Raw genomic sequence first — 25,379 nt, 5'->3', positions numbered from 1 at the left:
GAATGAAGAAAGGAGTGGCATGATTTTATGCTAACCTGAATCAACGCAGTAATCCCGGGGCTCCTGCTTGATGCCCATTGGTGACTGGAACCCATGTGTTGGGGGGCCTGGCATGCCTGGGACCCCATGTTCATAGAGTGGATCATGGTATTCTTGTTTGAATCCCTGAGGGGGTGGGGGAGCTGCAGGGACAATAGGTTCGGACATTTGCCGGTGGTAATTGGGGCGATTATCTCCAGGAACTCCTGACTGAGGAGGGAAGGGGTGGCAGGGTTCAGACAGTTGTCTCTGAAATCTGTAAGAAGAAAGTAGTTACAGTTTTTAACTAAGAACATGATAAATACCTACTATGATTTAGTACTGGGAATTAGAAGTTCAGACACCCTCTTCCCAAAATTATACGGCATATTTCAGACTTCTTGAGTAAGGGAGTGGCAAAAAAGCAATCAAAGCAATGACATGGTAGCCTCTTATCTCCCATGCATGTTTATTTCATGCACAGTCTATCTGTACAGTTGGGCCAGATTATGTACCTAAATATATCAGACCACTTATCTGCAAATAGTACTAACATATACATATGCTTACTAGTTCATTCATTCTTTCCCCTGTAGACAGAACTAATTTTAAAGACCAAAGAGTACAAATTCACCACTTAGAAAATGTAATTTAAAACTCCCATTCATAATAGCAATCAAAAACATAAAACCTCAGGGATAATCAGGAAATGTGTAAGCCATATAAGAATAAAAACCTTAAACCTGGGGGTACCTGGGTGGCTCAATCAGTTAACCATCTACCTTTGGCTCAGGTCAGGATCTCACAGTTCGTGCTTTTGAACCCTGCTTCTGATTCTCTGCCCCTCCCCTGCTTGCATGTTCTCTCTCTCTCTCTCTCTCTCTCTCTCTCAAAAATAAATAATAAAAACCTTTAAAAAAAACCCTTAAAACTATTTTTGGAGGAAAAGAAAGAAAATTTAATTAAAGAGGAAATATTTAGGATTTTGAAGCCATTGGTTCCCTGAAAATTATTCTGTAAAAGCAATGCCTTCCCAAAATCAACCGGACAAAATGATTCTAAACTTTATTTAAAATATTAAATAATTGTTGAAAAGAAATAATGATTTTCTATTTCTATTAGATATTCACAACTTTTGTAAAATTGCAATAATTAAAACAGTAATACAAGGAATGAAAGATAGGCATATCAAAGGAACTGAATGTGAAGTCATAAAATGTCGAGTGTATTCTAAAATCTAGTACTTGCTAAAGTTTTAGCATTTCAAATTACTGGCGGAAAAGTTAGATCCTGTTTTATACCATATGTCAAAACCAATTTCATATGGATTCAAGATTTCAATGTGAAACCTTAGTGGTAGAGTAAATATATATATGAAAATATATGATCTTGGAGTGAGGGAAAACCTTTCTACACATCATACCAACAGCAGAAATCATCGAGATAAATATGGATATTCCTCATTGTATAAATCTCTATAGTTCAAAAAACACCACAAACAAAATAAAAAGAAAACAAACTGAAGAAAACATCTGTAACAGTCAGAAAATACCAGAAAAAATAAACAAAACCCAAACTAAAACAAGCTGGGGAAAAGTCTCTAACAGATACAGCACTGTTAAATTTGTTGACAGAAGCAGCCTTTAAAAATCAGTAAAGAATGAATATCCTATGGCGCCTGGGTGGCTCAGTCGGTTGAGTGTCTGGCTTCAGCTTAGGTCATGATCTCGTGGTTGAGGAGTTTGAGCCCGAGCCCCGTGTCGGGCTCTGGGCTGACAGCTCAGAGTCTGGAGCCTGCTTCAGGTTCTGTGTCTCCCTCTCTGTTTCTGCCCCTTCCCCGCTCACGCTCTGTCTCTTTCTATCTCAAATATAAATGAACGTTAAAAAAAAATTATGAATATCCTGATAGAAAAAAATGGGTTAAGAATACAGATAGGAAAATCAGTAAAGAAGAAATACTAATGATCATAAACAAACAAAAGGTTCAAGTTCATTAGTAATTGGAAAAGTACTAAGAGAGAACAGGTTTGTCCTGGTTACTTGGAGGATGAACAGGCAGCTAATAAATCTGTGCCTGGCACATAAAAAGCGCTGTTAGCTACAAGGATGGGCACCAATGTGGCTCAGTACATTATGATATGGCTACTCAGTTGAAAGCAACAAATGTGATGTAATATACAAATATGTAAGAACCTGGAAAGGTATTTTTGATATATTGTGAAAAAGTACAAAGAACATCAAATTTTTGCAAAAATAAAAAGTACTTATGAAAAAAAAAGTATTTGTGGTGTCATACAAAATCCTGGGAAGAGCTGCACCTAAATGTGAATACTGCTTATCTTTGGTTGATTATGATTTTAGGTGATTTTTTTTTGTTCATCTACAATTTAATAAATATGCATTATTATCTTATAATAAGACAGAACCATAAAACGCTTTTATTCTTAATTGAATATCATAACATCCTTTAGCTGTCGGAGGGACGCCTGGGTGGCTCAGGTCGGTTAAGCATCTGACTTTGGCCCAGGTCATGACCTCACGGTTTGTGGGTCGGAGCCCTGCGTCTGGCTCTGTGCTCACAGTGCAGAGCCTGCTTCAGATTCTGTGTCTCCCTCTCTCTCTGCCCCTGCCCCGCTTGTGCTCTCTCTCTCTCTCTCTCTCAAAAATAAACAAACATTCAAAAATTAGAAAAATTATTAAGAAAATACCCTTTAGCTGTCAGAAAAATCTGAAACGGTGCCAACTGGCCTTTCTTTGTTGGAAAGGCAGTGCTGTAAAAAGGAAAGTGACAGAGGGCAGATTTTCTTGGCTTCAGTTTCCTCCTCTGTAACATGGGGGTGTATCAGCCACCAAAATGCTGCTGGAACGATGAAATAAAATCATGTCTACAGAGCCTGGTTTCTGCCACAGCCATATGCACTGACACACTGGGGTAGACTTCGGCGGGGCCGGTGTAGAAGTCAGAGAGTGTAACCCTCGAAGAGAGATGTCAGTCCATGAAATATGTATAAGGCACTCATCCATGTGTTTAAGGAAAAGCATTTCTGAATATATGCCCTCAGGTAGAAAGCAGGAGCCAAGGTTCAGGGAAAAATAAAAAACTGAGCACTAATTTCACTGGTATTTTAAAAATCAACAATAGAATCCTGTCATATTAAGGCCTGCCTCCAAATTTAGCTTGAACCCTATTAATAGTTTTCCTGAGATAATTTAAACTTGATTTGAATCAATCTGTGGCAACAGGTGGCCAGCAGATTTGTAGAACATCAAGATTTGAAATCCTTAACTGAAGAGATCAGGATGCATATAAAACATCGTTTAGATCGGGGTTTAGCATGGCACTCACTCTGTGTGACTCCTTACTACCTTACCAAAAGCAGCACCGGAAGATCATGTCACAACATGAAGACCACCAAACAATTTTACAAATACCTATCCTTTCATCCCAGACACCAAAGGCATCAGGATTTGTCTGGCCAATATATGAAGCAAGCTTTACAAACTACGGAAGCTTCGGCGGGCTGAGAGCCTTTCAGGGCTGAGAGCCTTTCACCGGGGCACCGACTGCATTGCGGTGCAACTTCATCAGGAATGCGGATTTTCAAGGTTGCTGTTATTTAAGGAAACCTTCCATGGTCTTTGAAGAAGTGCAAATTTGAAACCCGGGTTTAGGCTTGACATTTAGAACACAGGCCCCAGCAGCACACTGCAAACCTGAAATTTCTGAAGCAAATTCTGAAGAAGTGGGCAGAAGAGAAAGATGAAGATACTCTCAAGGCCTTATTTTTATCAGGTACCAAACCTATTGCTAGCAGGAAGGAACAGTAACAGGGGCACGTCTTCCACATTCTCTCCTCTCTGCCACCATCTTCGCATCTTCAAAGGTGACCTCCACAAGTCACTTCCTTTGATGGCGCCGAGAGGGCACAGAACCGCTCAGTTCTGTAACCAGAGCCTCTGCTGGCAGGCCCAAGCCCTTCCCTTCCTCTCGGTGCCTATCTTCTCAGCTTCCAGAATGAAACTTTAGAGTCGGCCCGGTGTGGTCCCTTCAGGAAAAGGTACTTCCATATGGGCACCAGCCAGCAGCCCCTGTCCCTCCCCCAAGCTGCACTTGAATGGTGCACGGTGCTTAAGGGCCTGGGATCTGCAGAACAGAGTCTATAATTGGGATGGTTCAGGCCGGGTTTGTTTTGAGGGAGTGGCAGTGGCAAAGGGGATCTTAAGGGTAGGTCACGGAACCAACATACTTGGAGAAAGATTCTCTCAGAGCTTGCTGTTGATAATGGCTTTTATTTGCAGAGATGAGTAAAGTAATTCCGTTCTTGTCCTTAAAATACATCCCGTGAACTTTACTCACTGCCCTTCATTTGAACCCCTTCCCCTTTCCGCAATCCTTTTGAAGTATCTAAGAATGTGTTGTATATATGATACAGCAATGACAAAGATGCCTCTTGTTTACTGAGGCAGGCAATCATTTTCAATGGAGAGGCAGCTTGGTTCCTAACAAACCCCTTCTCCTGCTCACCCCCCTCTCCCCCCTTCCTCCCCCAACCCGTCATCCCAAGAGAACTCCCCAGGCTGTGGTGAACTCACAGTTGGTGAGCAAAAGGAGATTTCTGACTATTGGGTGAGCTTAAATTCAATAGGTTACGGATTAAGGCTTTTTCAGTGCCAGTTTATTTAAAGAAACAGTTATTTATTTATTTGTCAGATTTATATAGCGCCTTTCCTCCCAAGAGCTCACCCACGCTACCAACATTTGGTTTACGTTATGAAAACCGTTAGATGCTTTTTCTGCATTTCCTTTTCAGTTTCTGCTGCCAACACACAGAGTAAACACAATGCTTAGAGGAAGAAAGGAGAAAAGTGTGGATCTGATGAAGGCTACACAGTGGCTATGGGTGCCAGGTAAAGTAGCCATGGTTCAGAGGCCAGCTGGGAGAGGATACATAAAATCGGCCAAGAAACCAATACCATGTACTTAACGTTTCCATTTAGGCTAAGAGAAGATACAACAGGAAAGCAGCATAGCTGTGAAGGCAGAAGATCCTGGGCTGAAATCCAATCTTTACCACTTATTGGCTGTGTGACCTTGGGTGAGTTATATAACCGCTCTGAGCCTCATTTTCCTTGTCAATAAAGTAAGGACAACCCGGATACCTCTCCAAAGGTCTGTTGTAAAGATTATATAAACCAATGCATGAAACCACCCCTGGCACACTGTTAAGTTCTCAATATACACTACCTTCAAACACCACCATCAACTGCCCCATCTCATCCCCCAACCCCCAATAAACTAAATTCAGAAGCTACACAAATGTAAGGGGAGATCTTAAGGAACTGGGAGAAAATTATCACACGCACATAACAGAGTCCACTAGCTGCCTACCCAAAATCCATTCTCCTTTCTCACAATGAAAGTGCTGATTTTCATTCACATTTATTTCACACTAATGTTTATTTTCCTGCCATAAACCAAGAGCCAGACACTGTTGCAAAACAAAACTCAAACACTCCCTAAAAGCACAGCACAGAACTCTGCAAAAGCTCTCAGGGCTCTGTGAGGTCTGTCAGCACTGTGTACATGCAAACTGGACCATCTAAACTGTGATAAAACATTGATAGAGGAGGAACAAAATATGCCCTTTAAAGGCCTGGATGTTTGTCTGGTTTCCCAACATCAAACATGCAAGAAGGAAGGTGATGGAAATACAAGATGTCCCCAGAGTATCAGCTGCCGAAAGTATTAGTTTTATATGTACAACACTAATAAGTCTGACGATGAAAAGATTATAGATAAAGGGAGTTTCACCCGTTAAAAACCTAGCATCGACCGATGAAGCATCAGAAGTTCCTCAGTTGTGGTATCTGTATCATTTTAGGAAGATTCCTTTAATAGCTTTCTTTATGGATTATAAAAGCAATCTTTAAAAAGTAAAAGTGTCATAGAAGCTAGCATTTATTGAGTACCTTCTCTGTGCCAGTATGATTTCATTTAACCCACCCAATGTTTCTATGTGGGAAGTTATCTACTCTTCTTCCATTTTCACATGAAGAAACCCAAGCTTAGACAATTTAAGTGCCTGCCTGAGGTCATACAGATAGGAAACAGCAGAGCTCCCGGGACTCAATCCCAGGCCTAACTCCGGAGCCCATACTGTTTCTATAACTGCTTTTAAATACTCCCTTGATGGTATTTAAACAAAAATCATATAGTCCAGACAGCTAGAAAACTCCCATGTTTGGAAATTAAGAAATATATTTTTAAAGAACTACAGGATTGAGAGAAAAAAAAATAGAAAACACTTAGAACTGAGCTTTTAAATCAAATCAGAATTAATTTCAGTCAGGACTTGTGGTATGCAGCTGAAGCAGGACTTGGGTAGGGAAATCAAATAACTGGTTATCCAAATCAGGACATTTTGGGGAGTAAAAAGGAAAGGTATGAGTAGTGACTTCCAGATAAGGCATAAACCATATTGACCTGGGAAAAACTGAATGTATGGTCACCCCAGCCTTAGGAGAAGTTTTATTTGGTTATGTGTTTATACTATAAAGACAAAAAGCTAAGAAATTAACGAGTGAATCATCCAACCAAAGCAGTTAGGAAAAGAAAAACAGTAAACTGAAAGAAAGTAGAAATAATAAAATTATTTTCGTAAGAGCCGAGAGAAATCAATGAAATAGAAAACATCTAATAGAGAGGATGAGCAAAACTGAAGCTGATTTGTTGAAAAGACAAATGATATTGTCTGCCAAGGACTAACTAGAGATTTCACGGCAATTAATTTTAAAACTCACACCAAATGGAAAATTTCCCAGAAAAAGTAATTTATTAAATTCACTCAACTAAATAGAAATTCAGAGCAGGACTAGAAAAGTGAAGACGCTTAACTAGTAATTAAAAATCTTCCCACAAAGAAAATACCAGGCCCAAATGGTTTACTGGTAAATTCTTCCAAAAATTCAAGGAATAAAAAATTCCAATTTCACATGCGCTATTCTAGTATACATTAAAAGGGGGACACCCTCTATTTATCTGATGAAAATTACTTTAATGTTAAAACCCAACAAGGATAATACAAGAAAGGAAAATTATACATTATCCTCAATCATAGATAGTGATGCACAAGTCCTAAATACAGGGGCTCATCGGTTGAGCGTCTGACTTCAGCTCAGGTCATGATCTCACGGTTCGCGAGGTTAAGCCCCGTGTCAGGCTCTGTGCTGGCAGGAGCCTGGAACCTGCTTTGGATTCTGTGTCTCCCTTACTCTCTGTCCCTCTCCGACTTGCACTCTGTCTCTATCAAAAATAGATAAAACATTACAAAATTTTTAAGAAGTCCGAAATACCATACTGGAATACAAAGTCCGGCGATGTTAAAAAAGGTAACCCATAACCAGTAAGTTGGGTTTATCACACGAATACAATGCTGGTTGCATATAAACCAGTGTAACTCACCACATTTAAGAAATGGAAGGAGAAAATTCATTTGATCAGCTCAACAGAGGCAGAAAAAATGATCAAATTCAACATCCATTCATATTAAAAACTCTGAGTAAACGAAGAATACAAGGAAATTTCCTTTAGCTTGACAAAAGGTAACAACAACAACAACAACAACAAAACCTATAGTAAACATGGTGAAATGCTACAAACAAGCCTTCTTAAGATTCAGGAACTACAAACACCCCACACTGTAACCATCAGAAGTACATTATTCAGCCTGTCAAAGAAGGCTCCATTAAGCATCTCAGAGACTCAGTTTCGGATCCCAAAGTGAATGTGTGCTGCCATACATAACATGCTATTAACAGCCGTGCGTGGAGAGCAGATGCGTCAGACACATTCACTTCATTCCAGGCCAGGCTACAAATATGACTCGCAGTCAAGTTCCTCCCTCTCTAAAAACTACAAAATCTAAAGGACAAAAATGAATGGCAATTTATTGGGGATGGACTTTAAGAGGGGAAGTACAAACAGCAGAAAGACTTGAGTATATTAAACATAGCATCTTCAGGGAATGAGTAGTTATCTATCAAATCACAATTCCAGAACACTTAAGCTCATTCCTTTAAGCTTTGAAACCTTGATCAGAACCACTGAGGGACAGAACTTTCTCAAACGGGTTAGGCGATTTGCTCTTCTAGAAGATGCTGTGCCTAACTGACCCTTTCTTGAGGACTTGGGAGCACTCTATCAATTTCAGCAGGATAGCCTATTACAACACTGATGCCTCTGGGGAACATCAAGAAGTGGGGGATTCTTCCACTAGCAGTACTCTCTTAAATGTTGTGCTTCTTGATGCTGGGTGAGAGAGCAGGGTATCCCAAAATTCTTCGATGATAAATTTCCTAGTGGAGCCCTTTCAATGGAATTGTGGGGACTCCTTCACCTTGAGTTGTAATGAGAAATGGTATATAACGAAGGACAAAATCATACCTGACCGGTACAATGGGTATATAAGGTAGGAACATTTTCTAAATTCCTCCACCTAGCCCATGTAAACATCACATCATAAACAGTATGATGAAAAAACTTTTGAGATCAGGATGGCTGAATGAAAAACACACCCACTCTTTAAGGAGCGGCTGGTCTTTAAGGATAAATGGAACATGTCTCAACATGCCAAATTACATGGTTTATTTTTTTTTTTTCCCTCCTTGTGGGGGAGGAAATCACAAATATAAATCATGGCTTCTAAACACAGTATTTATCTTCTAAAAATAACTTATGAGTTGTGAAGAATTATATACTAAGATCATTCAGAAAATTAAGAATATACTTTTGCCTAGATTATGTTGTTTAAAGTATAATCCTAGCAAACTGCTATCACTATCAATAAACATACACTGAGGACAAGTAAGATACCAGGCCAAGAAGGGTCTAAAGCATGGTTTTTAAACTTCAAAAAGTTTATTCAACTGCAGAGATAAGGCATACTGTGAGCAAAACAAAAAAGATACCTGTCACAACATGAGTTTAGATAAGTGAAGTAGGAATTTAGTAGGATTTTGTAATTTAAGACATGGATAAAGTTCTGGCAGTTAGCAACGCTCCCCCCCACTACCCCCCTGCCATCATAACCAAAACAAATGGTGCAGTTATGAATTAATGTTTTGGTTTCTAAATGTAGGCCCTTGTATTTGGCTATGTGACCATTAGGAAGTCCCTTAGCTGCTCTGAGGCCTAATATTCTTATCTATGAAATAGTGTATTTCACTCTGCTCTGTTACAGGACTGTTAATAAAAAGCTCAAATAAGGCCGTAGTTCCTTCTATCCTGCAAAATGCCATATATTTTTGTTAGGGGGTTACTTTTGAAGTAATATTGCTTAAACAAAAAGCTAGCAAACTACAAAAAAACGTAATCTACCCCATTTCAGGCAGGCGTAACAATTATTAGAGGTGGGATTATTAAGCTTATTCTCACACACACGCAATTATTGTTACTTTTACAAAATCAGACCAGAGATTTTAGTTTGCCTCATTTTCTGTGTGCTCTCCAGTATCTACAAGCAAAATCATTTGCCACGTTTCTGATGTATTTTGCATCACACAAATATCACATGGACACCCCCGTTAATAACAGACAAGGGCAAGAGAACAAAATTCAGAGTACTGGGTACTTGACGCTTAAGGAAAAGGTGGGGTGGAGTAAGGATGGGGGCAGAAGAGACAGCCGGAAAGTGATTTCTCCAAGTGGGACAGTGAAGTATCCAGGCTATGCCCCAGACACACCAAACTCAAAATCAAGGGTGGAGTGAGGAATTTGCATCTTGAGTAATTCCACGGGAACTCCTGTACCCTTGCAACTTTGCAACTACAGTGCCCTGGGGTAGAAGACTAACTGCCTCAGTGGTGCTTTTACTTCATCAATTTAGGACTCTGCCCTTCACCCCAGTTCTCTCAAGGATCTCTGTACCCGCCCAGTGTGTGCAAGGTCTTTTTATTCTAGACCCATATTCCCAATGGCAGCGTGTAGGGGAGGTAAATCCAAGACGGACAGGCAAAGTTCAGGGAGGAATCCCCCCTAAAAAGAAAACACCTGGTTTCTGGTCCCTGCCTCTGTCTCTTTGGACCCCTGAGGGAAGACACTCCTACATCTCAGGTATCAAACCTCCCCCTTGTGGGAGGGGGCTGGGTAGCCTGGTGACAAACCTGTCTGCCGGGGCTGTGGGAGGACAAACATTGTCCTTACACAAGCCCCCTGGATAAGAAACAGGGATTGAGGGGGGACTATGAATCAAAGAGATTTAACATGAAATAATTTCCCCTTACACGTGGTAGAACGTTTGTTTAAGTATTTCAAATACCAAATCTAATGCTCCACCTCATCCCTCCTCCTTACTTAATAATCCCTGCAGACACACCAGGAAGATACTGTTTAAAAACACAACACCAAAAAAAACTATTGAAATAAAAATGGTGTCCAGGCCTGAGTTTACCAACTGGCAGGCCTGCAGAGTGATTCTGCCCACAGGGAGGTTTTGTTTAGTCTGCAGAGAGTTGCTGTTGTTTTTAATTTGAGTTAGTTGCCAACCTAAAAAGAAAAACCACAAAACCTGGGGTTTTTACACAAAATCCACATTTCCAAATTCTCCTGAAGAAGTGCAAGGCTGTTAACAAGGTAATAAACTGGCAACACTTCGTGGTGGCTGTCTCCTTCAGATGGGCTCTCTACTGAAACCAGGGCCCTCTGCTGAGCCAGTCCCCCAGTCAGCGCTCGCCCCCTGGGGCCCTATGTATCATCAGCGTTCACGGCTCTTGGCCTCACGAGGGGACTAAAGACTCACCAGGCAAATTATGTAGTTCTTTAGGGTGACTTTCACAGCAGGGGCGGGGAAGGGGATCAGAACCAAACAAGAACGCTTGCTTTTTTTCTGTATTTCATCTAGAAATAAAGTGACCCTCAAACAAATTTTGGGAGGCATTTGGGTTGGACCAGGCCTGGGGAAGGTATACTCTTCCCTCCTCCCTCTCCTACCCCTCACCTCCACACCCACACGAGGCAGAACAAGAAAGACAGAAAGGAAAGGCAATGGTCACCATCTTGCAACCCCTGGTAACATCCTCACTGATGACTCTTCACCTATATACATCCCAGAGAGACTTGAAAGAAAAAGACAGGTCCCGGAACACCCTATGTAAAGGAGGGCCGCACACATCCACAAAATTCTAGAATACCCCAATAAAGGACTTACAAGGCTGGGACCTAAAACATTAAGTTTGATGTTTGCAGGTAGGTTACCTTCCTACTGGAGTTTGTTCAACAAATGAATGACTCTGATGCCTCAATTTTCTTATTAGGAATGTAGAACTACCTACCTGGAATGAAACCAGGAGATTTCTATCTCAAAAGCAGGTAATTACAGATAAGGTCTTTAGCTAATTCCCTGTTACAATGTGTTAAAATCAGATGAGTGATAATACCTTTTATAATTCAGCAACCTTCTGTAATACACAAGTAAAATGTTAATAAAGTATTTATGGGTAGCATAAACCAAGGCTGAATTCTAGTAGGCAGGATCCAATGAGGAGCCAGGAGACTTGCCCTCAGGGAGGGTCAGCAGGTTGTGTATCCTGGTCAAGCCACTCTGCTTCTACCTCCATAATGGGGGGACAGTACTAATGATCTCTCCCTTATCTACTTCATAAATCATTCGGAGTGCCTCAAGAACAGGTCATATTCATATTATCATTCATCTTACCTCACAAGGGGCTTCGATGCACTGAGATCTTTATAGGGACCTGGTAAATATGACTATCTGCTTCCTCTCTCCCCACAGGGCAAAGGGGAGGCGATGGAGGCAGTGAAAGAAGCTCAGATCAGTACCCACCTCTGTTCCGACGGATACTGGTTTTCAGGCATCATCTTTGGCATCTGCAGGGGCTGATGGGGTGGCCGGGGGACCGCAAAGGTTTGCTGCTGTGGTCCAGGTTCAGGAAGCGAATGAGGGGCGGGGGCGGGGCCCACACCTTGTACCGGGCCAGCTGCAGGGGCATGTGCAGAGGTGGGCAGAGTTGCCTGAGGTGGGGGAAATAGGGAGTTCTGATGGGTGGGTGACAGGGGGGTGGTGGGAGGGGTTAATGGCTTGAACCCAGAGGGAGGCTTCCTATCATAGGCACTGTAAACAGAAAAAGAGAAGGAACCGTTAAGCTGCAATGAAGCCATTAGCATGGTCACCAGATCCAGCAGAACAGCCAGGCTAGGTTGCAGTCCATGTTGCCAGGAAATGACAGCATTAACATAGTTAAATTGCTGGCAGCCCCGAGGGAATATTTGTACCTCTGAAAAGTGACAAACACACTGCGTCACAGGGACTTGTTTAACACTTCTAGTGATTCTTCTCAAAGATAATTTTAGCCTCTGTTTCCGGTTTCCTTTTTCCCCCTTCTAACAGAATTCTCCATGTATGCGTGTGTAGGGATGGATGGGAGAGGGGAGAGTTTTTGCTCTGGGAGGTTTCTGGCCCACTCTCCCAAGTATTCCAGGGTTCCCAGGAACTAGTCAGAATCTCTGTTGCAGATAAATTTCTGCTGTAACATCACTTGAATTAACGACTCTTCTCCCCCTTTCAGGCAGATCTATGTTTATCTTCTAGAGCAAAGAATGATTTAAAATTAAAGCCTCATTCCTGGGGCCTGGATATTCCTAAGTAAAGGGCACAAGCCTTGGGACTTTTTCATATATTCTGATTTGAAGATTACTTCTTTGGTGCTTAAAGTTCACATTAACATATGATAGACATGAAGAAGTATATATTCCCTCCCTAGAAGCCACAGATCAAATATCCCAGTATTCAAGGTTCTTTCCCTTAGGAGGGCTCAGTACCCCATGAACTCAGTTCCCCCATGGAGCCAGTTTAGCAGTTTTGCTTTTTATGTGCAGCACAAAGGCCCCATTTGGACTGGCCTACACTAGGGGATTACGTTGCCATGAAAGACCAGGAACGCTACGCTGAGTGTCTGCTGAATAGTACTTGAAACAGTCGGCCCGACGGCTCCTTTCTGGCCAGCCTCGCTCTGGCTCCACTTACCAATAGCTGTAGAGGCACTTTTCTCCATAGTTAGCACCGAGAGCCTGCTCATGGCTACAGGACGACAGCTCACAGGAGGGGCTGTGCAGCTCCCGTTTGATCTTGGTTGGAGGTGGGGCATGAAGCACCACTGCAATCAGAAGAGGGACGAGGGGGGAACGGAGAGAGGACAGCCGATTAACAGGGAGCACAATGCTTCCTTCTGCAAACCCTGGAACTAGCTGATTGTTCTTGGGAGTCAGGTCAAGTCTCATGCCAGAGAAAGCCAAACACTTAAACACAGAGCCTTCCATCTAAAACCAATGAAAAGTTCTGTAAAGTCACAATTCAACATCATTTTGAATAGCCATGTCTTTCCCCCCAATTTCTTTGGTGTTGGGTCTGCTTCCCAGAGGCTTTGAAATCCTTAAAAATTCCTGCAGGTGATGGTTCGTCAAGAAAAATGCAGGTGTGAGAGAATACCAAGAGTTGCAGACAGGAAGAATTTTGTTTCCAAAAAGGGCAAAAGAGCCAAAAATACATCGGTGGACATTCCACATTAGCTTATCAGAGGCTTGAGACTGCCCTGGCAAACACATTTCTTACTCAGAGGCATATAAATTAAATATATGACTTTTTAAAAGTCCTTCCTAGAGCGGCTTTAAATATCAGCTCTGAGTAAGAAATACTCAACTTTAAGGGCATTTCAAAAAATTTAAAAGCAAAGAAAGACAACAATGGACTAAACCATGATTTAGGAAAGGCTAACTGCATAAGGACAAGTCCTGGAAACCTTCATGCTTTGTGCTCATGTCTGCTCTGTGCCTTTCCTACCGACCAACCAGGAAGGGCAGGTTTCATAACCAATCCTTTGAGATAAGTGCCAATTACTTTTCCAAAACTGATGAAATAATACACAGAGCTCTTGCGTAATGTTTGGAAGTCAAGGGCATGTTCCATATGTGATTCTGAGAGGACAAATTGTTTAAAATCAAGATGACTTACATGGTAGCAAAATGAAACAACATAAAACCAGGTTTTCCCTTTCTGTCTTATCTAGGAGCGAAGTCATTTTACAGAGGGCATTTTACCCAAGGTAGAAGGACAAACTCTAAAAGACGCTACACCATGGGGGATGCCTTCTTCTACCGAGGAGTTAGAATCGCTGTTCTCTGTCCAGCTATCTTGAAGGGTGGGGGAGGAGTTAAGTTTTGTGCCGGCTACTCTCCAGTGTATCAAAGGTCTCATTAGATAGCTAACCACAGTCAGTGCCCTGGTGACCCACTTAAATTTCTGTATGACTCAGTGCTTACTCCTAATATACTTTCAGGTGTTTGGTTAATTCTTAGTGATTATATTAGGCAGAATGAGCGTAGTGAGCATCTGTTTTCTTCTGCTAAGACTGAACAATCTTCTGGCCAACTGATTTCTCAGGTGCCTTCTCCAACCCCAAATTTGGGTCTCAGAAGTAAGCAAATGAGACAGATGACTATCACAGATGATAAATTTATAAAGCAAAGTCCTGCCAATGACTGACTGGAAAGGATAGGTTTTTATCTTTCCTTTCCTACATAATGCCAACGGCTTTTCCTAAATACATGAAATAAGCTCGGAACTGTAAGATTATATTTAGAAGTCATAAGAGTCTCGTGATTTTTTGATGGTGACATCATGGCAGCTACCCCTCAATTGTTATCAAATGTTTTTGGACATTTTAGACAGAAAATGACTAAGCTTGTTGTTAGAATGTTGTTAGTAAATGAAAAGGGAGAGTCAGACAACTTGACATAGAAAGCACTTCTTCCGGGTGCCTGGGTGGCTCAGTCGGTTAAGTGTCTCTTGATTTCAGCTTAGGTCATGATCTGGTTCATGAGTTTGAGCCCTGTGTTAAGCTCCACACTGACAGCACGGAGCCTGCTTGGGATTCTCTCTCCCTTTCTCATTGGCCCTCCCACCCGCACACTCTCTCTCTCAAAATAAATAAACATTAAAAAAAAGAGAAAAGACTATGTTAAAAAAAAAAACAACAAAGCACTTCTCCAATGCAGTGCATATTCCGGTGGTTCTCAGCACTGTCCCTTTGTCATTCGTCACCTTTCCTCTCATAAAGTTTTGGAAAAATAATAAGGAAAGGTGTTGATACCCCAGTGTAAACAAAAGTTACATGTCCTTGAAAAGTCTACTTTTCTTTATCTAAAGAAAATCATTTATAATCACTATTTTACCTACGTTTAGAAAGTAAGCAATTGTGGTATCACTCAATTTTCCTATTTAAGCTTTTGGAAATGTCTTGACATTTCCACAATGTTATTTAAAAAGTTACCAGATCTGCTGACAAGACTAACACCAGAGGATAAACCAGAGTTGTCCAGAAAGAAAAATTTTATAATGGCTTCAGGAACCATATATACCCATTTTAAAAGAGAATCTAAACTGCCAGCTAGGTCTAATGTCTTGATTTCTTCAAATCCAGTGTGCATCGTATCATTTTGCCTGCAAAATATATGATACTTTTTACTACCCTCAAATTGTCTTCTACCTGAGATCTTATGTTCTCTACACAAAGGCGGAGTTCAAGAAATATTTGATGAGTGCTCTGGTCTGAATGTTTGTGTCGCCCCCCCCCCCCCCCCAAAGTTCCTATGTTGAAATCCTAATCCCCAGTGTGGTGGTATTAGGAAGAGGGCCTTGGGGAGATGATTAGGTCATGAGGGTAGAGCCATGTGAGGACAAAACGAGAAGAGAGCCTTCACCCCACCATGCCGGCACCCTGATCTCAAACTTCCTGCCTCCAGAACTTGAGAAATAAATTTATGTTGTTTATGTTACCCTGTCCGTGGTGTTTCATTACAGCGGCCTGAATGGACTAAGACATTGAGTGACTGAATGGATTATGTTTCCAATGAATTCTTAACCTTGAAGGTTACGTTTCCCCTACAAGGCAAAGCAGTGTTAGTCATAAATATTTTTTCCCCAGGAATGAACCATTCGAAAGAGAGAAAAGAATGTGGAACACGGCCAGAGTGAGATTTAAAGTTTCTCAGATCCCTGACAAGAAAATCATTAGGGGCCGTTGGAGTGGTAAGGAAGAAGGCTCAGCTCTCTACAGGGACCAGGGGATGTGTGAAGGAACCTAATTATGGCATGCATTAGTCAGAGATAGTGGTGTATTTAAAGCAGGAACTTAGAAGCCCAAGCAATGCTCCTTGCTTTCAGTCTGTTCCCTCCTTTGTAAAATGAGATATGTGATGCTGCCTTGAGAAATAAAATGGCACAGCACCTTGCAGATGGTGCAATGATGTTGTGTATTAATACACTGTGCTTTCAAAAATAGAGTATTTAACTTCTCACAGGCAACTTACTAAACGATGACAGACCCAGGACTACAAAGCATGGTAATGAATTGGAATTTAAAAAGATCATGAACTCCTAAGGAAATTGGAAAAGAAATGCCAAAAAAGTTGAGTATGTAAGTTGATAAACATTTTCTACAATTTAAAACTCTGAGTTTAAGCTCAGAGTTATAGAAGATGGGCCCATAAAGCCAATGGTGCCCTGACAAATATTCCTGGTGAGTATGGAACATATTCATTGTTGTAAATATTTCATTATTCATTCATTCATTCATCCATTCATCCATTCACTGAGCATATTCTATGGGTCAAGCATCCTGGAGATGCTGAGGACAGGACGGTATGCCCAACAAACATGGCCCTTTCTTCATGGCATGTACAATTTTGTGAGGAATCTGACTTTTAGCATCATCTCATAGATGCATGTATAGTTAGACCTCACAGTTCACTTCATTCAGGCCCCTACATTTATAAGGACACTGAGACCCAAAGGAATTACAGTAATTGTTCAAGGTCTTGGAGCTTCTGCTATTACAGAAGAGAGGAAGCAAGAGCTTCTGTCATTTCGGTAATCTACTGCACTGACAGAAATGGGAGACATTTCACTCCTCCACTTTGTACATTAAAAATAGAGTACATAAACCTTTTTTCAACAAAAACAAAAATATCACATTACACCTGGTTGAAAGAAAGTATTCTAGAACAAAGAAAAAAATGAATAAGAACAAACCTCTGGAAAAGAACAAGGTAGACAGATCAAGACAGAGGCAGCCACATAGACTCCTTAGGATTTACTTTGCACCAAACTGCTCCTACATACATTATTTTATCCGATCTTCCCAACCCAGTGAGAAAGCTACTTCCAGTGTCCCCTCTTTATAGATGAGAAAACCCAGACTCAAAAGGGTAAGTAATCTGTCACAGTCTCGTAGCTGTAAGTGGTCAGGATTCCTACCTAAACACTGCTTAGTGTTCTACCACATTGCCTCCTAGAGGGAATCTGAGAGAAAAAGACTAAATCAAAAAGGAATTAAAAGGAATAGGGAAAGAGATGGAGAAGAAAGACAACACCAGAGAAGAGAGTGGAAGAATACTTTCTGCCAACTCTCAGGGTTTGTATCCTCATGTTTACTCTGCATTCTTCAGCTGGAGGGACACCTGATAACACCTGCATCCACTCGACTCACACCTTCCCTCTCCCTAGGCCACTAAAATGCCCAGAATCCCTCCCCCACTCCTACTGGCAACCAACATTTCTTGACTCCAGCAGCCTTTACTTATTATCAGTCCTTGCCTCCCACTCTACCTAAAAGATCTCATTCTCCCTTCTATATTCCAGTTGGCCAATATCTTCTGCTTATTTACACAACTGCAGGAACTTCGGAGACCTGGTATCTTCCACAGTCAGTCACTGACTGGCCAGATAACACATTGCTACCATGGATACCATTTCTCTCCCCAAATGTCTTGTCCCTCCTGAAACTGACTCTAGACAATGCCCTCTCAATGCCACGTGTGAGGCAAGAACACTTTGGACTATCTGTACTCCTACTGGAGTATAAGAACTCTGTTAAGGATCCATGCACAAATATATATGGAATATTTATATATCCCATATAAATATGGGATTTATACCTCTGCTTGTCAGGGGTAGGAAAGGCAAGGACGACTATCTGATTAGATTTAAGCCCACATCTGTGGATATGCACCATAAAGTACAGTGTATTGCTTTGTAGACCAGCATAACACCATTTTAAATTTAGATATTATAGTCCACAGATCAATCAACTTAACCTATTAGAAAACTCCTTGGGACATTTTTCTGACACAGTGATCAAAAATCAGGCCTGATCCTGGGGCACCTGAGTGGCTCAGTCGGTTAAGCATCTGACTTCAGCTCAGGTCACGATCTTGGAGTTCATGAGTTCCTGCCCCACATCGGGCTCTGGGCTGAGAGCTCAGAGCCTGGATGGAGCTTGCTTTGGTTTCTGTGTCTCCCTCTCTCTCTTCCCCTCCCCCATTCTTTCTCTCTCTCTGTCAAAAATAAACAAACATTAAAAATTAAAAAAAAAAAATCTGGCCTGATCCTAGCCAATGCAATAAGTCAAGAAAAATAAATAAAAGGCAAAAGGATTAGAAAGGAAAAATATAACTGTCATTATTCACAGATGGCCTAATTGGGTATGTAGAAAATATAAAAGTATCCACAAAATAGAAGAATCAATAGGCTAATTTATGAAGATGATTGGCAACAAGGCTAATATGAAAAAGAACTATTTCTGTAGACCTATGAAATCTAAAAAGTAAATTTATAATAGCAACAAATAACATCAAATACCTGGGAACACATCTAATAAAAGACATGTAGGATGCCTCAGCTGAAAACTACAAAACCCAAGAAAATCACAGAATTCTCAATAAATGGAGGAGTATATCATGTTCATGGGTTGGAAAGCCTAATATTATAGAGATATCAATTCTTCCCAAATTTATCTATAGGCTCAATGTAACCCCAAACTAAACCTCAGCACTACCCAGAAATGGGAATAAAGAAATTACAACTACATGGACAACATGGAATCTCACAAATACGTTGAGTAAGAGCCAGACACAAAAGATTTAGGCACCATTCAAAAGGAGATAGAACCAATATACGGTGTTTAAAATCAGGATTGAGGTTACTCTGAGGGTAGTGCCTATTCAGGGGCCACAAGGGGTCTTGTATTCTGAGAAGCTTTCTGGGTCCTGATCCAAATGCTTGTACAGCTTGTCAAACTGTACTCTTACGATTGCTCTACATTATTTCGAGTCAGTTTCTTTTTTTTAATTAAGTATTAGAATTTTAATACCAGGATTGTTCACATACAGTGTTATTTTAGGAAAAATATGGAACGCTTCATGAGTTTGTGTGTCATCCTTGCACAGGGGCTGTGTTGATCTTCTCTGTATCGTTCCAAGTTTAGTATGTGTGTTGAAGTGAGACCAAATTCCTCATTTTTAAAGAGAGCAGCCCTGTTAAACAGCATCGTTGAGTTAATACTTATGAAGATTTCTCAAATTTTAAAAAATCTTTATTCTGTGAGGGTAGAGAAGCAGTCTTCCAAAGAAATAGCCCAATTGTTTTAAAATAGAAAAAAATAGACAAACTGGCCCATTCAAGAGAAATAATAATTCCCTCTGCTGACAAAATCTGTTTCCTGCCCACAAGTACAGGCTTGTGGACTCTGTCCAAGGGAGCTACCCCATACCAGTGCTGGCAGTGAACTTCACTATTACAGCACATACGATCAAAACAAAGGAAAACACTTTTGTTGAATGTTATGATGAACGACAGTTTGATTCAAAATGAATTTCTTTTTTTAAGAAAGACAAAACCCACCTCGTCTAATAAGCCTTTCCTCTAGTGTTTCATAATCATCCAAGTTTCAATTTGCCACTGACTTTGTTGTGAATACATGTAACATTTAGGTAGTTGCTGAGTGTTAAAGAAATTGCCAATCAGCTACACTGCAGTCTGGGTGGGGTGGGGCGAAGACTAGTTGTTTCTCCTGCTTCACACACAGGCTTTGCCCACCGTCCCCTGGTAATCGTCATTCAGGTTTTGCTTTGGGGTTTTCCTCCTCCCTTCTTCAGTTTCAATACCTTCATGTGGGGCAGACTAATCTTTCCCAAATCAGCTGTGCAGGCCTGCCCTTGGGAGAGGACCTTATTTGGTCACACTCGACAGCCACGATCTTCTTACTTCACATGGAAAGTTGTGTCTCATGACGGAAGTTGACCAGAATACCAACACCTGCCTCCAAATGGCATGTCCACGAGGCTGTGTCTGAGGTGGCTAGCCTATGTCTCTCGAGCCTCTCAGAGCCCTTCTGAACAAACGTGATGTGGAATATAGTCGTGGTCAGAGACTTCTCGAGATTCCAGAGTCGTAATCCTAAAGTGAAGGTCTATTCTTAAGCTTACTACTCTCTTTGCCGCTGGATTTAGGTCACTGTTCCTCACTTAGACCACTACCATCCCACTTCACTTCCCTCCACAGAAAGGAAATATGTACTGTTTAGTTCAAGAATGGGGGCGGGGGGTGGAGAGAGCCCAAGACATCTGCCCATACTGTTCTTCGGTTACGGCAGTGAGTGGAGCATGAGGAAAGAAGGCAGAGGGAAAGACCATCAAGCAGAAGGACAGGTGAGTATGAAAAGGACACTGGTCAAATAGAACCAAAGAAGCCACCCAGAAAGAGCAAGTGTGATCTCTTCTCTTCTCATTTACCCTCTACTTGTCAGAGTACCCTACTGGCAAAGACCAGAGGGCTTTAAGTCACCAGATGTAGTGTCCCTTGGGACCTGTGGTTTGAACAGCACAACAAAGCCAACAGGCCTACTTTCCAATATACCGCTGCCTTTCCTTAGCTCTCGCCTTTTCTGGACAAATTTTGAGACAAAGAGCAAATAGCTAGTTCTAAGAAAAAAAAGATTAGATACAGTTAGGCTTAGTTTTTATATTCTACCATATTACCAGAAGAGGTCAGAAAGAGGTCTTTATTTTAGGGCTGAGTAGATTAAAAATTCATTTCAAGCATAAAATATATTCCTAATGTCTCAATATTCTTTGTAATTGCTATCGCAGTCCTGGTGAATGACAAGGACAGGAGATAATACCCTGTTCTGGGAACCGAGAAGGTTTAAGGCAGATAAAGTAGGTGGATAAGTTCTGGCACTTCAAAAGAGCATCTGGAAAAGGAGATGCCTTTTGGATTTCCAAACCAAATAAGAAACATACTCAAACCCATTGTAATAGTTAACGTTAATTTTGCCCAGCAACAGTTTCCAAAAATAAAAATTTGAAATGTTATCAAATGCAGTTAGGGGGCACAAGATCCAAAGCCAAAGGCAGAATTGGAGGAGGTATGGGAGAATGTGCTGGTTGTTTTCATAGCTAACACAGCTAACCTTGGTAAGCATAAATTTAAAAACTGAATATAGTGAAAAATCATCCATAAATAGTAAAGTCAACTATTTAGTAAGCTGTGCTAAAAAATTTCAATGATTCCCTCCAAAGCCCTCTCCTCAAACACGCACAAATTATCTCTGACCCAAGTATCTCCATCTGACTTGCTCTGTTCTTTTACCAGTATTTTAAAGTCAACACATGGGGTGCCTGGGTGGCGTAGTCGGTTAAGCGTCCGACTTCAGCCAGGTCACGATCTTGCGGTCCGTGAGTTCGAGCCCCGCGTCAGGCTCTGGGCTGATGGCTCGGAGCCTGGAGCCTGCTTCCGATTCTGTGTCTCCTTCTCTCTCTGCCCCTCCCCCCTCCATGCTCTGTGTCTCTCTGTCTCAAAAATAAATAAACGTTAAAAAAAAAAAAGAAATTTTAAAGTCAACACAATAACATGGATATAAGAGTGAGAGAATCAGCACCCTATAGGACATTTCTGTGCCTCAGGCCAGCATTTCTATATGTTTGCATTTCTACATATCCTTTAAATGCACCCCCAAAAGTCAACAGCTAAAAAACAACTGTCTAGGGCCCTTCAAAAAAGGGTCAATGTTATGGGGGAAAAAGGGATAGATTGTTGTAAAGAAGATAAAAAAGACATAACAGTAAATACAATATATGATTCTTACTTGAATCCGAGAACAAAGCCAATGATAGTGTCAGCTAGAAAAGACATTTAAGGGACAACTGGGGAATTCTGAATATTACTGAATAAAAGTTAATTTTCTTAGGTTATGTAGAATATCCTTAATCTTTGAAGATGTACACTAAAGTATTTGGGGGTGAAATATTATGTCTACAACTTGCTTTTGAATGGTTCAGAAAGAAAAAAAAATCTATACACAGAGAAATGAAGCAAATACAGGAATATGTTTTAAAAATCAATCAATAAGACAGATATTATACCCCATCTCCTCTGAGATACTCAGAGGAAAAAAACGCCTTTCTTATGGTTGACTAACAGGTCAAAAGTAGATGTGCTAAGAACTTCAAAACCATGCATTCACACATGAAGAAAGCTACCCTGGGCCCATTACCAAATTGGAAGGATACTATCCCGTTTATCCCTGACCATGTTTGGGTGATGCAGCCCAGGGAATCTAAAATTACACAAAGACAAATGTTGGTTACATTCTAACATCTAAGCCAGTAGTTCTCAAATACTTTTTTTGGCCTTGGTCTACTCAGGAGAAGAGAACACCCAAGAGAGGGTAAAATGAAAAGTGCCACTGCTGTCATCATGACTATGGTCCATGGCCACCTCTACCACTGCCTGCGTAAAAAGACAGTAATTACACAAGTACAAAATATTAACAAAAGTAAAATCTATCAGTAATTCCACATATACATTAATACATACATAATGGGAACTAAAACATATGCCCAACTCAAGACCACAAAGCATTCTTACTCCTTGTAAACACATACGCACAACAGGTTTAGAACATTACCAGCACAGGTGGACAACTCCTTAGATTTTATCCCTAGAGTCCTCAAGAGGACACAATGTAGTCATCACCAATCTGTGAAGGTTGGGAGAATGAAAAAGAATTAAAGTTCTCTTCCTTGAGGTTCCTTCATTCTCTTCCCTTCTAAGCAGCTAATTTGGCTCCTTCTGTCCATAAAGGGTGGGCAGGGCCAGGAGAAGCAGCTTGAAATGGGCAGCCTTGGCCTTTGGTGCTCTGAGCCTTAGAGAGAAAAGGCACAAGAGTTTCTGGAGGCTCCAACTGGTCTAACTTAGCCTACCAGGCTAGATCAGAAAGGTATGTGGACTAAAGACCCAGGTTGTATTTTAAAAGTATGTTGGCTTAGAGAATCCCCCGTGCATTTATGTTTTGGGAATCAAGGATGGCAGTAGGACTCTGCTGTGGAATCAAAGCTCTCTATATAACTCATGGGAAATATGACAAATATCTGGTGCAGCCAACATCTAGGTCAGCATACACATGCACGGACTAAGATTTCAGGACAGACTCATTCTGCAGTCCCAAACTGTAAGAATGGCTGCATTTGTCCTCAGCAAAATCCCACATTAAGAAAGCAAGGCTTCCTCTCCGGGATTGAATGTGGTATCAGTAGGTACAGGGAAAGTTCTCTTCAGGATTAGCACAGTGGCAGTATTCAGGGTTTCAGATTGGTGATTAATCCTGGTGGTGGTTACAGTGTTGATTACTCCAGGTTATATTTTCCTACTTGTCAAGTTGCTTGTTGGGGACCAAAGGACTGAGTATCATCACCCTGGTGGTCTATTTCTGGGCCCCAAGGTAGAGAACCAACCATGAGGTAGCAGAATTCATCAATTAGCAATTATAGAAGCCCTTCTTATATGACCAATATTATCTTCTGTACGATAAATAACGCAAGAGCCAAATTAGGATCTGATAAAGCTAGCTCCCGGAACATCTGGCTTCAGGAATCAGATTTCTTCTATGCAGTGGGGAAAACGTACAGTCAGCAAAAGAGAGGCTTCAGGAATTGGGTGTGTGGACAACAAACAAACAAAAAACCCACTCTATTTTTTCATGATTTAGAGCTAAAAACTTGGGGTAACACAATAAGCCGAAGGAAAAAAAAAAGACTTTGACCTTACTATCATGACATGAATTATGGAAAAGGCAGATCCAAAAAGTAGGGTTAGGGTTACACTGCTATTTGAAAAGGGCTAACCTAAGAGTGAGATTCAAGTCTTATGACCCTGCATGAACATGGCTGGGGAATACTAGAGTGAAACAACAACAACAACAACAACAACAAACCCCCAAGATGACGACAAAACAAAACAAAACCCCAAACAAACAAACAAACAAAAACCCTGGAGCCAGGTCTTGCTCAAGGAAAAGGGTGAGGGAAGAAGATACCTTTCTTTGCTCATAAGAGTGGATGAAGTTATATCAAATATTTGGAAATTCAAGAGCTGGAAACTTTTTCGGGATGCAAGCTTAGGAATCCCATTGGTGAGCTCTTATTAAAGATGATAGGTACTTACTTGAAAGACAGGGTGGAGATTTGGTCTCTGGAGCACTCACTCCCAATTCACAAATGGGGTGGCAGAAAAACAGGGTTAGCGGGGACATCAAAAGATTACTTCAGAATTCTGAAAATGGAAACCCGGAGGCCTTGCATACAAGAGTTAGAAATTAAAGGGAGGAAAAGGAGCTTAGAAAAGAACTGGCCCAACTTTGAAAATGTATAAATAGCTTTAGTGGAGAGTGGTATCTGAAATATCTCTAAGTGGCCACCTGCAAAGGCAGTAGAATTCCTCCCAGGGTACAGGAATTGGAGTTATTGATAGAACTTCTTCCACCTGGGTTTCAAATCAGACAACAGAATTGATACCACGAGGCAGTTAAAACCACGAAGCCAGGCTGTGTAAGCCCCTCTTCCATTTTCTGTTTACCTTGGCTATCCCTAAATCTCTAGGGACTGGAGCTGGACAGCAACATGGGTCTAGGCCGTGCCATGGATACACGTGGAGCTTGCAGAACATTGCTTTCTCTGGGGAAAGGCTGGCTGTTCACAGGATTGGCATCGGATCAGTGACAGGATGCTGCAGTGCTCACACTGGCTCTGGGAAGCGAAGGGTTTCTAAATTTTGTTTTGTATAGGGCCGGTGTTATGGCATTTTATGCCCTCACTGCTCCCTGGAATGTGGAATGTATGATACGAGACAGATTCAACTACAGAGAAATCTAGTTCCAAGGATGCTGAACCACATCTGCAGTTCCAGCTCAAGGGGCCCCCCAGCCTGTAGCTTCTGTTAGACCCTCACACAAAGCCCTTCTGGCTAGGGTAAAAGCAGGAAAAGACAAAAAAAAAAAAAAAAAAAAAAAGAAGAAGAAGAAGAAGAGGAAAAAAAAAACCACGGTGGTTTTACACTTACAAGAGGTTTCAAGTTTCTCTGTAGGAAAGGGGGATTGACTTGACAGGGATTATGCTTCACAGGAAAGGGCTTTATTGGGGTGTTTTCTACTGTTAGGATCATATTATTTGAGTT

General features: G+C 41.2%; 1 protein-coding gene and 1 non-coding gene across 3 annotated transcripts in view; both read right to left on the bottom strand.

Moving 5' to 3' along the window:
• The window catches only part of ETV5 (ETS variant transcription factor 5), a 60,174-nt gene that overhangs the window by 19,012 nt on the left and 15,783 nt on the right, over nucleotides 1-25,379 (bottom strand). For both annotated transcript variants that reach the window (XM_027061242.2, XM_053221107.1), the window contains exons 6-8: nucleotides 13,059-13,188; nucleotides 11,859-12,146; nucleotides 36-295 (exon numbers count right to left, since the gene is read on the bottom strand). In XM_027061242.2, coding sequence (XP_026917043.1) covers nucleotides 36-295; nucleotides 11,859-12,146; nucleotides 13,059-13,188 — 678 coding nt within the window. The remainder of the gene's footprint in view (nucleotides 1-35; nucleotides 296-11,858; nucleotides 12,147-13,058; nucleotides 13,189-25,379) is intronic.
• On the bottom strand, nucleotides 19,271-19,373 carry LOC113600067 (U6 spliceosomal RNA). Its single transcript, XR_003421035.1, has one exon. It is a non-coding gene; the product is annotated as a U6 spliceosomal RNA (small nuclear RNA).

The sequence above is a fragment of the Acinonyx jubatus genome, chromosome C2 (assembly GCF_027475565.1).
Source record: "Acinonyx jubatus isolate Ajub_Pintada_27869175 chromosome C2, VMU_Ajub_asm_v1.0, whole genome shotgun sequence".
Classification (NCBI taxonomy): Eukaryota; Metazoa; Chordata; class Mammalia; order Carnivora; family Felidae; genus Acinonyx; species Acinonyx jubatus.
This window is presented reverse-complemented; position numbering and strand designations above follow the sequence as displayed.